At 41.1% G+C, this 15,928-nt stretch overlaps 1 protein-coding gene across 1 annotated transcript in view; it reads right to left on the bottom strand.

Annotated features, from left to right (window-relative positions):
* Positions 1 to 5,319: 5,319 nt before the first annotated feature.
* setd1ba (SET domain containing 1B, histone lysine methyltransferase a) overlaps positions 5,320 to 15,928 on the bottom strand; it is a 64,853-nt gene continuing 54,244 nt past the window's right edge. The window contains exons 14-18 of the mRNA XM_084324417.1: positions 11,629 to 11,823; positions 11,224 to 11,349; positions 9,207 to 9,326; positions 8,468 to 8,605; positions 5,320 to 7,902 (exon numbers count right to left, since the gene is read on the bottom strand). Of these exons, the coding sequence (XP_084180543.1) occupies positions 7,729 to 7,902; positions 8,468 to 8,605; positions 9,207 to 9,326; positions 11,224 to 11,349; positions 11,629 to 11,823 (753 nt within the window). The 3' untranslated portion in view covers positions 5,320 to 7,728. The remainder of the gene's footprint in view (positions 7,903 to 8,467; positions 8,606 to 9,206; positions 9,327 to 11,223; positions 11,350 to 11,628; positions 11,824 to 15,928) is intronic.

Here is a 15,928-nt window from a genome sequence, read left to right on the forward strand (position 1 = left end):
CTCTACGTTCTGACCTAACTGCAGTATGAGGAGCCCAACGGCGCCAGGCTTTGCCTGCTGTAGCCGACATGCCACTACGTTTCAGAACACCTGTCAAACTGCCGGTTCTCATCTCTGTTGGTTCTCATCTCTGCCAGTTGGGATCATTTCAGATAAACGGAATATTGTTGATTGTTGATCCCAGGTTTGTGCTGGCTTTGTCAAGTTCCACTTTGGTCAAGGGAACTTGAATACAAAATAAGCACTATTCCAAAGCAAGACAAAGTGGAACTTGACAGCTCACGTGTGGGTGTTTGGCCGGGGAACTTGAAAACATAGAAGCTACTTTTCCGCCGCTGGGCTGAGATACTTCATACATGCTTCGTGATCTGCCTCCAGTCAGAGCCTGAAAGACACTGGATCACAAGACTGAGAACGTTTTTAAAGGAACACAGCAACATTATGGGAGACGCTCATACCGTCTCCTCCAGAGTCAGACCAAAAACACATCCCCCAGAGTTTTAAGCTAGGCTACTGGTCCATATACGCTTCCATTAATTTGTGCTAAGCTAGTTTGCAGGTGGATAGCTTTCTACTGAACGCACAGAGAGGAAATTGGTATCTTCTTGTCTGACTATGGAGACATAATATTGGCATGTTCCTTTAAGCCTATAGACCCTTTCAGAAGAATTCTGTTGCTAGGGAAACCACTTGGGCCCCTGCGTACTTCCTGTCGGCTACTATGTTTACAAACACTACAAACGGAAATAAGCCTGGGCCGAAATATAATTTTTGTGAAAAGGTCTCTAGAAATCCTACTAGGGTTAGTTTAACTAACCCTGACTCTAATGTCAAATACTGTGAAAATAAGTACTGTAATACTCTGTATGGTTAATAAGTACTGTAATACTCTGTAGGGTTCATAAGTACTGTAATACTCTGTATGGTTCATAAGTACTGTTCTACTCTGTAGGGTTCATAAGTACTGTAATACTCTGTAGGGTTCATAAGTACTGTAATACTCTGTATGGTTCAGAATCATCTGCTAATATTTTAGCAGGTTTATTTGATGATATGAACACATTCAGTTAACATAATTGTGATACAGATGCGTCTAATTTCTAACTGTTTGAGTTACTGTCTCTCTATATATGATAGCATTAAACTGTATTTCATGAATGCAACCAACTGTATCTCTGACTGTATTGAATTCTGTCACTTCATGGTTTGATCTTCAGGTACAAATGTTAAATTGGCTCTCCTAATGTTAGCTGTTTAGGGGGGACTATGGTTGGGTGTAACGGTGTAATTATTTTAGCTGTCAAGCATCAGCTAAAAGACCTTCCTTCTCTCCTCCCCCATTTTATCCTTAAGCATTACATCACGCGGCGGAGTGTGTTATACTCATTAGATCACGCCTAGGGGTGGTTGTTAGGCCCGATGCACAGCGGAGGGTCGTTAGACCCCCCCTAGACGTGATCTAATGAGTATAACACAAGTGATTTAATGCTTTTATACAATGGCTGAATTCACCCAACCTTATTGCTATACAATAAACACAGTAATTGAAGCATAATGGAGATTTATTCACAAAACCATCCACAGAGAAAGTAGATCCAATAGTAGATCCAAGTCTGACAAAAAAGTAAGTCCGCGATTTTTCTTTTGTTTCACAATGGGTCATGACAAACCAATTACATAATCCAACATAATTATGTGTAACAAACTAACATATTCCAGTTGACTATCTTTTTTGGAGGATTCGTTCAAAATATATTCATACTTCCATTTGTCTATCTATGGTGGACTCATTCAGAAAAAGTAATTCGGTTGTGGGAGGGATCTGGGGTCACGTGGAGTGTTATACGAAATAACAACGGCTAACTTGACTGTTTCAGCCAATCAGAATCAAGATATTTGCATGCCATTGTATAATCTTTCCTAATCTCTCCTTCCCTCCTCACCCCTCCATCATCTCACTTTCTATCTGTTTGTGATCATACCATCCCGCTCCTGTCACGGCCTCATGGTGGTGGTGGGGGTAGTCACACACGCGCGCGCGCGCACACACAGAGCCCAGTCTGTGTGTCAGGAGAGCCTGGACAGGACAGGGCAAGGCAGTGCAGGCTGAGGATGAGGTCACTCTCCGGATGCTGCCACAGTGTCTGTTCTCCCTTGTTCCCCTTTTTTTAATGTTAGCAATTATAGTAGATGGTTGTAATTATTGTTGTAAATATAGGTGTAATTAGTATATTATCATAGGTAAGAGACATCATATAAGGTTTCGGACCTGATTTTCTATCAATTGTTGATGTAAAATATTTTTAATAGGGTAAGTACCAGGCATTGATGGAATTCCTCCTGAATTAATTTTACATTCATGAGATACGTTTGGACCAATAGTTTTAAAACCGATTACACCTGCTATTGAAAAAGAACAATTCCATCCAGATGTTTATTATGCTTTCATTTCTCACATCCTAAAAAAACATCTTACTAGGCGGGTAGGATGTTAGTTTGATTAAAACAGAAATCAAGATGTATGCAAATGCTTATGCTATGCTTCCTGAGAACGTTCTTGATAATAAGATAAGATGTCAACTATTTCATGTCACTGCTGAAGCTTCTCATTGGATATCAATAATTATAATATCAATATATTATTATTGCACAGACTCACATATGTACCTAGAACTATTTAAAATAAAACCTAGAAGGAGATGACAAGGTTTCTATGTACATGTCCCACAATTCCTTTGCATTTTACAAGTTAGTATTTCTCTACATGGGACCAGAATCACACCTGGAATGAAGTCAATGAGGAGTATAACATCCAACACCAAATTATAAAATCTCAACATCCACAACGGATATCAATTTAGCAAAACAAGTCATGAGACTAGTGTGTAATGGCTCAATCTGGCCATGGAACCAACACCCCTCAACAAAACATCTGGTTACAGATCAATGTAATTCTGCAATGTTTCATGTCAAGCTTGTTTTTTATTTTGTTTATGTATCAAAAATAAATTAAATCTCATCAATGGTTGTATGAAAAAAATTCCTTTATTTTTTCACGTTTTCTTCTCTTTTCATACATTTTGTTGTAATAAATAGACACGGGACACAGGCGGACGACTCCCTCCTGCTTCTCAGGCCGTATTCTGCACCGTGATGCTTTACTCTTCTCCACACTGCAAACAGGTTTTCATAGAATTGACAACAGAAAATAAAAAAGAAAGCTTGACACAAGCTGAAAATACTGCCAGCAGCTCGTCGCCGGGACTCCTTATGTTACACCTCTGAGCTGCGTTTCTGTAGCAAATCCCCAGAAACAAAATATATATATAATTATTCACAGTTTAAGTATTTACATGTTTGTTTTGTATTTTTTTGATATTACAAAGGAAATTGGGCAGAAAATCAGAAGACGTTTCTACAAGAAACAATCTTTCCAAAAGGAGGTGGAGACTCATTCTGTACACGGTGGACCTTTTCTTCTTAAATAAACAATTTAACCCTCGTTGTTTAACATTACAGATTCCTATTGCAGATCCCTGAAAATTGTTTTTTTTTCTTTTTTTAAATACTCAGTCTTTTTGTCTAAAAAAAAAAGTAAAGATGCATCGTTAGAAGTATTTCCCCCTGTGAAGGTAATAATAATAATAATAATAATAATAATAATAATATAATAATAATAAAAAAAGAGCATCAGATCTTCTATACAAGTAATCATGTACAGTATAAACACCACTGTAAAAAAACAAACAAAAAAACTTCTCCATAATCAATCGGAACTGAACGAGAAGCGATGACTGTCTTGGTCGTAAGAGGAAAACCGATTGGCTAGCAGGGAAGGCGCAGAGCGGAGGTGAAAGCCTCTAGTGCATTCGCAAAAACAGCGAGAACAGAAAGACGTCAGTGAATCGGGTGACAAGAGAGCAAGTTAAACCCTGGAGAAAGAGGAGAGCTGGAGGCTCTGTGCTGTAGCTGTAGGGTCGTAGAGGTGAGATGATCTGTACAAATACTTAGCTGGGTAGATTTAAACACTGGTGAATTACAACTCCACTGGTTACACAGCGCAGGAAGGAAGCACTAAAGAGGAAACGGCGTACAAGCATCAGCCAAGCCACAACGTTAAAGATAGACTCTGTAATACCATCAAACGGCGACCTCTAGGCAAGAGAGCCCCTCTTGGTATTGCACTTTTTTACATTCCTTGTTTTGGTCTAATGTTGGAGTTTAGTAACATATATTACTGTGACTTTCTCCAGACGTCTCTCTTGGCAGAGCCTGAGGTGTAGCCAGCAGTAGCACCCCCCCCCCCCCCCCCCCCCCAGAGCCTGAGGTGTAGCCAGCAGTAGCACCCCCCCCCCCCCCAGAGCCTGAGGTGTAGCCAGCAGTAGCACCCCCCCCCCCCAGAGCCTGAGGTGTAGCCAGCAGTAGCACCCCCCCCCCCCCCCCCCAGAGCCTGAGGTGTAGCCAGCAGCACCCCCCCCCAGAGCCTGAGGTATAGCCAGCAGTAGCACCCCCCCCCCCCGAGCCTGAGGTGTAGCCAGCAGCACCCCCCCCCCCCCAGAGCCTGAGGTGTAGCCAGCAGCACCCCCCCCCCACTCAACTCCAACCCACACATGATCAGACCCAAACAAAACATGTAAACAATACAATACCAAGGTTTTTTTTTGCCTAGAGGTCGGCGTTTGACAGCATTACAGATTCTACCTTTAAAAGGAACAGTCCAAAACACCAAAACAATGGTGCAAGTGCTTTTTTGGGTGAAAGGACTCACAGTCCTGTCACTAATCAGAACATCTCCTTAAATACACGGACTATCCCTTTTAGATGATGACACACAGGCAACTTAAATATATGGACTATCCCTTTAGATGATGACACACAGGCAACTTTAGAAGGCCATGTAGATGGGCAACTTGCCAACAACACATTTGTGTAATTAAACATACATTTTTCTTTTCTTCCTCATTATGTCCTTAATGTAATAATAACAATCCACATTGAGTTCATCTAATTTCTGCTGCAGACTAACATGGACCCATCTCACACAGCCTTCAGAAAATCAGCCTCTCGTTACGAACACCTCATTCACACTCTCATTCGGTTCCGGCCGCATCCTCGGGGCAACCGGACGACAGACGCCATTTCTTTGTGCCGTGCAAGTCAACAAAACCGTGTTAAATGGAAACCATATCAACCTTATTCAATCATTTCCTTTCACCAGACACTTGACGTGTGTGTGTGTGTGGGGGGGGGGGGGGGGGGGGGGTTGAAATATCCCTTTAAATTAAGAGTTACACATTCATATAACACTGGATACAGCGCTGTCGTGCTGTTGGCCCTTCAGAGAGTTTTTCAACAGTGTCAACTTAGTGGACGTTGTGTTTTCAGATGGTCTTCTGAACACTGGAGGTATGAAACGTTGTGCTGGGAGACACGTCTCTGTTTATCATTTATCCTCCAACAGTAAGATCACATCCTGTGGTTTTCTTTTATATTGTGGATTATGATACACAACAGTGTTGTGTAAATCAACAATAAACAGGAAATAGTAAGTCAAAATGTTTTCACAAAATGATTCCTTAAATATGTCGAAGGTCAAAGGTGAATGTCTGGCGACTTGCATCACATGACCAGTTGACATTATAAGCACACACAAAAAAAGCAACAGGCTTCTATCAATGTCATGTCGACGGTCTGCACATAACCCTCTGCTGAGTGCTTTAGGGCAGCGTGTCATAATACTAAGTACTAGAGGTCGTTTGTGGGTTAAATGACCCAACACACACACACACACCATTTAGCAATCAGTAAAATACCAAAGGGGTTGGGGGGGCTTAATAACAAGCCGGTACTTGATGTCAAATGTTGATGCTGCATTACGTACAGAGATAATGTTGTGTATGGTTTGCATGTTTTCCTCCAGTTTACTAGGTGGTACGAGTATGCCTGTACGAGTATGCCTGTAGTAAGCCTGTAGTACGCCTGTAGTATGCCTGTAGAAGTACGCCTGTAGTAAGCAGTATAAACATTCAGACACAGCCACACACTGCAGCAGATAGGAAAGCAATGAACGAGAGTGGGCAACACTGGCACGGTGTCAGGCAGCGCTGAACCATATGTCAATTTCTTTCTGATATTGCAATATGAAAGAAAAGCATAATCTATATAGCAACGGCAACAATATGGATTATTTTTGTTTTATCAATAAGTACTGAGATTAGCCGTGAGTGGGACGTCTAATAGGAGATAGTCTGCCCATGTAGAGCTACAGAGAACCACCTAAAATAGACTTTAAAGGAACACTCCAACATATGGGAAATAAGACTTATTTGCCATCTTCCCAAGAGTCTGATGTGAAGATTCCTATCAATTTCATCTCTGTGCATTAGTTTTGGAGTTGTTGGAAGTTTCTTCACTTTTGATGAAGCTAGGCTAACTGCTCCCTACTGCTTCCAGACCTCGTGTTAAGCTAGGCTGGCATGCATCTGGACCTCTATCTGTGGCTACTGGACAACCCGGTCTTCTTATCTGACTCTGGAGGAGATGGCAGTGTAATGAGTGTTCCTTTAAAACAACCATGTTGCAAACCTGTCAAAAATTGCAATATCATATTTTGCCCATATGGTGCAGCCGCCCTGTTGTTAATACAAATATCTGAACGTAGAATCCTTTAACTTTGCATAAAGGAAGAGGAAGCAGCGGTTGTGGGGCTGGTAGGACAGCTCACCGTTATCCTAAACCAACTGATTCTAACTGTGTCAGAAACTCAGAATTTAAAACATTTCTTCCTTGAAAATCTGACAAGTTTTGTGTGTTTCAATGAAGACATGGGGAGGTAGAGAAAGAGAGGGACTCTATCGTCCATGGCAGGCCGTGTCCTCAACACTCTGTACCCCGTCTCCGTAGATAGTGTGGTTCGACAGAATGTCTTTCTAGTGTGTTGTGCGTCTCAACATTATTAGAAGCAGCTAAACATGTGTGCGTGAGACACGTGTGCATCTTTTGTGTCTCAGTGTGTGTGTGTGTGTGTGCGTGTGCGTGTGTGTGTGTGTGTGTGTGTGTGTGTGTGTGTGTGTGTGTGTGTGTGTGTGTGTGTGTGTGTGTGTGTGTGTGTTGGATTACGTACCACATGTGGTCTACATGAAGCTTATGATGGACAAAGTGTGAGTTGGTTAAAAACTGTACAAAAACCAACAGACTGAACCTGGTAGGAACCATGCCGACAGGGGGGGCAGGGAAAGAGCGCTGCACCAGGAAGTCAGTCAGTCGGTACAGTGTTTTAGTCAAACTCAGGATCACTGGCAGAATAGTGAAAAAAACTAAAAAGACAACAACAAAACGACAACAAAAAACGCGTCCGTTTTCAAGAGCACCAGATGTCGTAAACAATCTTGAGTTAAATGTGGGAGGAGTCTGATCCAGGAAGCTGCGTCCAGCGGGTTTCATCTCCTCTAACCCCCCCGCCCCCCCATCTCTGCTTCCTCTTCTTCTGTGTTTTTTTGGCATGGAGTCTGTGTGTGCGTCCAGGGGGACAGTACTTGTGTAAATGTCTGGAAGATATCGGACATCTGACGTCAGTTCAACATCACCCTGCAGTTCTATGGGACGTCAGTTCAACATCCCCCTGCAGTTCTATGGGATGTTGGACGTCAGTTCAACGTCCCCCTGCAGTTCTATGGGATGTTGGACGTCAGTTCAACGTCCCCCTGCAGTTCTATGGGATGTTGGACGTCAGTTCAATGTCCCCCTGCAGTTTTCGGCGCCACACAGACAGGGAATCTTCTCGTCCTCGATGGGGAACTTGTAGTCGTAGGTGATCTCCTCGTTCACATTGATTGGCTGCCGGGAGTAGATCACAATCTTCTTCTGCGACTCCACAGTGATCACCTTGGCATAGCAGTTGGGCTGAGATGGAAAGAGAGGGTTAGATGTGTATGTTCACTCAGTGTGTGTGTGTGTGCGTGTGTGTGTGTGTGTGTGTGTGTGTGTCCATCCCTCCCTTTGATACTATTCCCCTATAGGCCATTGATGTCAATAAGAAAGTGTTCTTAGTCAACTAGCTTGGATAAATTAACCACATTAATATGAATCAATAACGACGCCTTTGAATGAGGACGTTTTGAGAACTACAAGTTCACTATTAACGTATGCAACACACTTAACTTAAGTCTTAAAAGATAATGATATCTGAAAATGTTAATCATATGAAAATGTAAAAAGAACGCACCATTAACCCTTTCAGATGGAAAATGTTCCCGGATATTCTATCTGGGAATCCTAGAACACCCTAACCTTCAGTGACCAGTAGCCACTGTCTGTGACGTCACCGTTAGATCAGATTAAAATGTATTGTCATTATACAGCACATTGGTACAGTACAACAAAAACAAGTTTGGCATCCAACCAGAATGGATGTTCAGTTCAACCATTAGAATGTTGATCTAAATGCCAGCAGACACCAGAGTCTTACGTTGCAGCTGTGGTTGATGAAGCGAGCGAAGTTGCCACACTTGGTGGCGTCGATGATGGTGTCGTGGTCGACTCGGAACATGTAGCTGCTGCCGATGCCTTCCTCCTCGTAGCGCTTCTCACGCATGTCGGCGATCACCTGGAAAACACAAGCTCACTGCTCAGACCACAGTATCAGACACACTAACGGCACCTCTCGTGTAGAAGTGACATCTGTGCATTGTGTGTCCACCTCAGCCTCCCACCACCACTCATACCAAAAGAAAAAAAAGAGGATACCCAAGTATATTTTCTGAAAGTATACTTTGTATACTTTTTTTATGTATTCAGAAGGTATACTAACATTTTATTAAATTAAAACCACTTGTACTTAGGGTGTTAAAAGTTGTACTAGTAACACACAGGACAGGAAACCCTCCTGGTTATTATTGCTATAGTAACACACAGGACAGGAAACCCTCCTGGTTATTATTGCTATAGTAACACACAGGACAGGAAACCCTCCTGGTTATTATTGCTATAGTAACACACAGGACAGGAAACCCTCCTGGTTATTATTGCTATAGTAACACACAGGACAGGAAACCCTCCTGGGTATTATTGCTATAGTAACACACCTATATAGTAAAACCTCCCGAGATTGTGCAACAACAAAATAAATCTCCTTGTGCATTCTACATCAGACAGACCAATCAGATATCTCTCTTGTCTGATGTTCTGACCAATAAGCTGTCTCTCACCTGTCTGATGTTCTGACCCACATATTCAATCACCATCTCATCCGCTGCTATGGGCTCCTGGGCAAACAGACCCCAGTCGTGGATCCCAGACCTACAGAACCGGATCTTTTTCTTACGGAACTGCAGGTTAGAAAGAGGAGAGGAGGAGGTGACATTGAAGCAGTAGTAGTAGAAGAAAGGGGAGAGGTCACATTGAAGCAGTAGTAGTAGAAGAAAGGGGAGAGGTCACATTGAAGCAGTAGTAGAAGAAGAAAGGGGAGAGGAGGTGATATTGAAGCAGTAGTAGAAGAAGAAAGGGGAGAGGAGGTGACATTGAAGCAGTAGAATAAGACAGTAGAATAAGACAGAGGAGAAGCATTTCATACAAAAGTATTCTCTATTTCTGTATGACAACTAATAAAGAAACTTGAGAAACATGAGAAACTAAACTGAAATGTGCGTGTAGGTGCACCTGGGTAAAATCAGGTGGGCCTAGCCCACCCGACATCATACAATAAGCTCTGAAAAGCTGATAGGACTATATTACATGGTAGCAGCATTTGCAGACTTTTTGCAGACCCATCAAGTGAAAAACCAGACTATGGTCACATAGTCAAAGATAAGTGAAGCTGTATTCAGTGACAGGTGGCCTAATGACCGGGTGAACCTGCTCTGATCCCATAAAGGCCCAACTACAGCCCTGCCCCTGGAGGAAGACCCTCCTCAGGCAGACAGCTTCTCTCATGTGAAATGAGAGCTCATTGTTTGGTATAAGACATCTAAATCAATAGTCAAGTTGTACAAAAGGCTGGGAGATTTAGGAGACTGTCCCTTTAAGATGCCGGTTGTCTTGTGTGTGTGGCTTGCGACTCGCGAGTGTGACGATAGTACGTTAGAGAGTTGAAGTTCAGTCCGTTAGACACACTCGTTGAAAGTGAACGTTAACTTGAATAATTATTTCATTTATGTGGGATCCACTTTTTCTCCCATTTTCTATATTTTCTCCCATCCCAATTTCGTATCATCCAATTCAACCCTCCCCTGTCACGAACGCTGTTTCTTGCCTCCCACAAGCCGGCTGCAATGTGGACTAAGTCATACATAGCACAAGTCCCCTCCGGTACTTGAGGTAACAGCAGTCGCATCTTTTCACCTGCGCAGCTCGATCTCTCAGTGGCAAGGAGTAACGCGTGGGAGGCTCACGCTGCCCCCGACACTTCCTGATTCTACTGCGCAGGCGCACCAACCGACCTGTAGGAGTCGCTGTCCACAACGCCCGATCCCCACCCATCAGTTTCCCACCCCCTAATACGGCCAATGTGTATTAGTATGAACGACCAGCTAAACTGAAAGCAAATGTGGAGCGCTGGGCTCGAACAGGCAAGCTCAGCGTCTCCAGATTTCGTGGCGAGCGCCTTGCCCACTACGCCACGTAGCCGCCCTTAGAAGTCAATGATATAAAAGTAAGTGCCCGCAGTTTATTGTTTCACCTGTTATATAGAGCGCAAATTCGGCTGTGTTCAGTGATTGATTGGAAGAGGTTAACGTGATATTTCCTGATTGAGCTAACATACCAACCGTCATTATTTTCTTTCATGTACAGTATAAGCTAGCATAGTGCCGTTTGTGTCACTGGTTAAATGTGCTAAATATTTTATATACTCATATTTATATATATGATATAATTTGTGTTCATTTGTATCATTATATATATGCTTATGTATGACAGTTCTTGTTTATGCTTCAGCCGTGAATTGCTTTACACATGATCAAATAACTAATAGCAACTATTGTTATTCCAGCTAAATGTGATGACAACTGGATATTGGCAGAAAGAAAATAAACCCTGATGGGACAAGAATTCCACAAAAGGAAATATACATCTCCTCGCCTTCCTTCGTGTCCTGATCGATGCACCATCCTGTAAAACTGTTAAATATATATGCACTAGCCCTAACCTCACTAACACAAGTTATATTAGACACAAGATTTTTCACAGTCGTCTGGCTAATCCTGTTTACGTGCGGTTTATTTTTACCTTGAGCTGGTTGAACTTGAGCAGATCACTGTCACAGGCAAAAGACGACAGCAGCCGGCGCTGTTCTGAGCGACGCTCTGATCCGGCTCTGGTGGAGGCGTGGACCTGCGCAGGAATACTCATTCCCTGAGAAGAATCAGAAGTAAGTTACACACACACAGACACAGCCCAGTCAAAATATACCAAATGAGCAAAGAATCTGTTCACAATGTGTCCCTAGCATTATGTATAGGCCTACTGATCTGACTCCAGTCTCACAAGGTCAAAATATCAAGCCAATCTGAATCGATAAGTCTAAATAAAATTCAGACTGTGTGAATCACAATTGAATCGGATAATCTGTGCCAATACCCAGCCCCAAGTTTGATCCTGGTTTGACCCCCAGCCCAACCCTGTCCAGGTCACCTGGGTGTCGATCGGAGGCTCCTCTGATTGATTGACGCTCTGGAGGTATTTGATCTTATCCTTCTTGTCGATCTTGTAGTAGCCCTCACTGCGAGCACAGCCCGTCATGTGATCCCGCATGCCGTCGTCTCTCCTCTTCTTCTTCACGCCCGGGATGTTGGTAGGTGCAGGGGAGTCAAGGAAACCACAAAAAGGCTTTTGAAGGTATGTTCTTAATAATATTTTAAGAGCTGTGTCTTTTCTATGGGCCATCAATAGGAAAATGCCTTTCTGGGCCAGAACAGAATAAACTGTATTTAAGATTAAGATGCATTTCATATGTATTTCTACTTGCCCAGGGATTGCAGACGGAAATGAGCTAAATCTGGTGCACTCCATCTCCTCTCATTAATTAGAGATTAATCTTGTACGTGGTGGTCCCTGACAAACTAAACAATACATTTAACTAAACTAAAGCTGCATTCTAGGGATTGGCCAGCAGGGAGACTCTGCATGCTGGCTGACATTACTGCATGGGAGCTGGGGCTGGTCTGTACTGTAGTAAGTATGTCTGTCCCCATTTTATGATGTCATCAGTCCTCCTAATCTACCCCCACAATGCGAAAGTGTGTCAACATCCTCTTTTGTTGTTAGCCAGTGTTAGCACTATCATCGCTAACATTTGCTACCAAACACTGGAGCTGCTTATGCTGACCTACCAAATGTTACAGCTAACGCTAGCTGTTATTGAAAGATGGTGGGTGACATTAGCTCTACTTTTTGGTAGTTAATTGTAGCGCTAATGCTAGCTAACAGCAAAAGGGGAATTTTAAGACACTTTTCCCAGTTTTCCCCCCAATGGCAAACCTTCCTCAACAAGCCTTGATAAGTCTAGAATATCAGTGGAACTGCCCCCCATTCAGCACTTTATTTATATACATATACATTTTTTATTTATTTTTACTTACCAGACTATTGTGACAGTTTTTAATTTCTGTACTTGATTGTATTTATTACTTTGATTATCAACACTTTGTGTTTTTAGATATTTTTACATGACAATACACTTTTTTTAGCAGCAGACAGGATATTTATCTTTTCATGTGCACAATCCAATACCTGGCCTATATGTATGTGTTTTATTTATTTTGTTAATGTCTTGCTCCGTCTTTTGTGGTGTTGTGATGGTAAAAGATGCACACATGGTGTGGCTTTGGAAGCAGGGTTTTGCCTACAATTGGCTACAAACATCATCATTGTTTACCAAAAGTAAAATGGTCTATACAGTTCCCCATTGTACCACTTCAGCCCTAGTGTACAGCCATGTAGTTCCCCATCATGGTCAATAGAGGGCGCTAGCATACAATTACTTGGTGTAAAGAAAATGTCATTATCAGGGGTTGGGGTTTCCCCCACTTGAGAATGCCTCCCCAGCTGGACTTGACATTAGAAACATAACCAAAAACATGACATTATCAACATGGCTTGGGTTGGTTGGCTACACCTATGTCAAATAGAGAACCATGATTATAGTCTTGCTCTCAAACCCCCATTCTGATTTTAGTTCTGTATTGTTGTATTGTATTAATGTAGGTTCTGTATTGTATTGTATTAATGTAGGTTCTGTATTGTATTGATGTAGGTTCTGTATTGTATTAATGTAGTTTCTGTATTGTATTAATGTAGGTTCTGTATTGTATTAATGTAGGTTCAGTATTGTATTAATGTAGGTTCTGTATTTACATTTAGTCATTTAGCTGACGCTTTTATCCAAAGCGACTTACAATTTCTGTACGTCATCAGGAAGGGCACAACTCTATCAGCTGAGTAACAATGTTCATCAAAGTGTTGAGTGCTACAGTGTAGGTTAGTTTATTAGGACAAGTGCATGACAGTAAGGTTAGATATATATATATATATTTTTTTTTTCAGATAGTGGTTGAAGAAGTGCGTCTTTAGTCAACGGCAAAAGATTGGACGGGTTTCGGCTGTCCTAACTGGGGTGGGTAGTTCATTCCACCATTGTGGGGCAAGGACTGAGAAAAGGCAGGTTCTCCTTGATGACCTTGTATTAATGTAGGTTCTGTATTGTATTGATGTAGGTTCTGTATTGTATTGTATTAATGTAGGTTCTGTATTGTATTAATGTAGGTTCTGTATTGTATTGTATTAATGTAGGTTCTGTATTGTATTAATGTAGGTTCTGTATTGTATTAATTTAGGTTCTGTATTGTATTGATGTAGGTTCTGTATTGATGTAGGTTCTGTATTGATGTAGGTTCTGTATTGTATTAATGTAGGTTCTGTATTGTATTGATGTAGGTTCTGTATTGTATTAATGTAGGTTCTGTATTGTATTGTATTAATGTAGGTTCTGTATTGTATTGTATTAATGTAGGTTCTGTATTGTATTAATGTAGGTTCTGTATTGTATTGATGTAGGTTCTGTATTGATGTAGGTTCTGTATTGTATTAATGTAGGTTCTGTATTGTATTGTATTAATGTAGGTTCTGTATTGTATTAATGCATGTTCTGTATTGTATTAATGTAGGTTCTGTATTGTATTGTATTGATGTAGGTTATGTATTGTATTCATGTAGTTTCTGTATTGTAGTAATGTAGGTGCTGTATTGTATTGGTGTAGGTTCTGTATTGTATTAATATAGGTATTGTATTAATGTAGGTTATGTATTGTAGTAATGTAGGTTATGTATTGTATTCATGTAGTTTCTGTATTGTATTGTATTAATGTAGGTATTGTATTAATGTAGTTTCTGTATTGTATTAATGTAGGTGCTGTATTGTATTGGTGTAGGTTCTGTATTGTATTAATATAGGTATTGTATTGTATTAATGTAGGTTATGTATTGTATTGTAGTAATGTAGGTTATGTATTGTATTCATGTAGTTTCTGTATTGTATTAATGTAGGTATTGTATTGTATTGATGTAGTTTCTGTATTGTATTCATGTAGGTATTGTATTGTATTGATGTAGGTTCTGTATTGTATTAATGTAGGTTCTGTATTGTATTAATGTAGGTATTGTATTAATGTCGTTTCTGTATTGTATTGTATTAATGTAGGTTCTGTATTGTATTGATGTAGTTTCTGTATTGTATTCATGTAGGTATTGTATTGTATTGATGTAGGTTCTGTATTGTATTAATGTAGGTTCTGTATTGTATTAATGTAGACCTTGTATTAATGTCGTTTCTGTATTGTATTGTATTGATGTAGGTTCTGTATTGTATTAATGTAGGTTCTGTATTGTATTAATGTAGGTTCTGTATTGTATTAATGTAGGTTCTGTATTGTATTAACACTTTGAATGCCAGCCACGCTTTTTGTCGTTAGTTCATGCCGACCTTTGAGTGCCCGCCAACGCTATATAGCGTTTGTTTGTCGTATTTTTATTTATTGGCGATTTGAATTCATATTTCATCAATCGAGCCTCACGCTAGTGTTGCAGACTCTCTCTGAGCTCAATTGGGAAGATACCGCCCCCTATCGTCTCTCCCTGTGTAACTGCACCCCATTACTTTAGACTGACGAGGGGGGGGGGGCAGTTTCCTCTTTTTACTTTTCAGTCAAGGCCAACTGAAGAGACCAAGTGATCGCCGGCCATCAGAACAGCGTGGATTATGTATTTACAGTACCCAACACTGTAATCAATAAGCGTGATCGATATTTGGAATGGCGATCAGGAATTGGAATAATCTTTTTGGATAACATCTGATCTGAGGTAACGAATTCATTTTACCAGTCTTGGGGTAATCGGATCTGTTTTGACCTATACTGTATATCAGCGTGTGCCCCATGTGTGTGTGTGTGTGTGTGTGTGGCTGTGCGAGCGATCAGGAAATGAGATAATCGATATTTCAGCCCGCTTCTATAGCGTGCATAAGTACACATATACTATCGATAATCTAGCGTTTATTTGAAAACGATTCATAAATAGGCAGAAAAATGACAACGTTTTTGTGTATCCAGAATATTCCAGTAAATGCCTTTTATCACGGAATCTTTATATTTTCCTTGAAAACAAGGGCTTTTCAAAATGCTATAAAACGGAAATGAAGCGATTAAAAAACAATCCGTTTTGACAATGTTGACTGCAAGTGCAAACAAGTCATTGATAAGCGACGGGCAGATTAGACACATAGCCATAATTTAAGACAGAGATTATGCGTTCACAGCGCTATCATTGAAGTGGGTGCTGGCATTTAACCATGCTTTACCATGTTAATGGCCGACACTGAAAGTGTTAATGTAGATTCTGTATTGTAGTAATGTAGGTTATGTATTGTATTAGTGTAGGT

Source organism: Notolepis coatsorum (assembly GCF_963971535.1).
Source record: "Notolepis coatsorum genome assembly, chromosome: 11".
NCBI classification, from domain to species: domain Eukaryota; kingdom Metazoa; phylum Chordata; class Actinopteri; order Aulopiformes; family Paralepididae; genus Notolepis; species Notolepis coatsorum.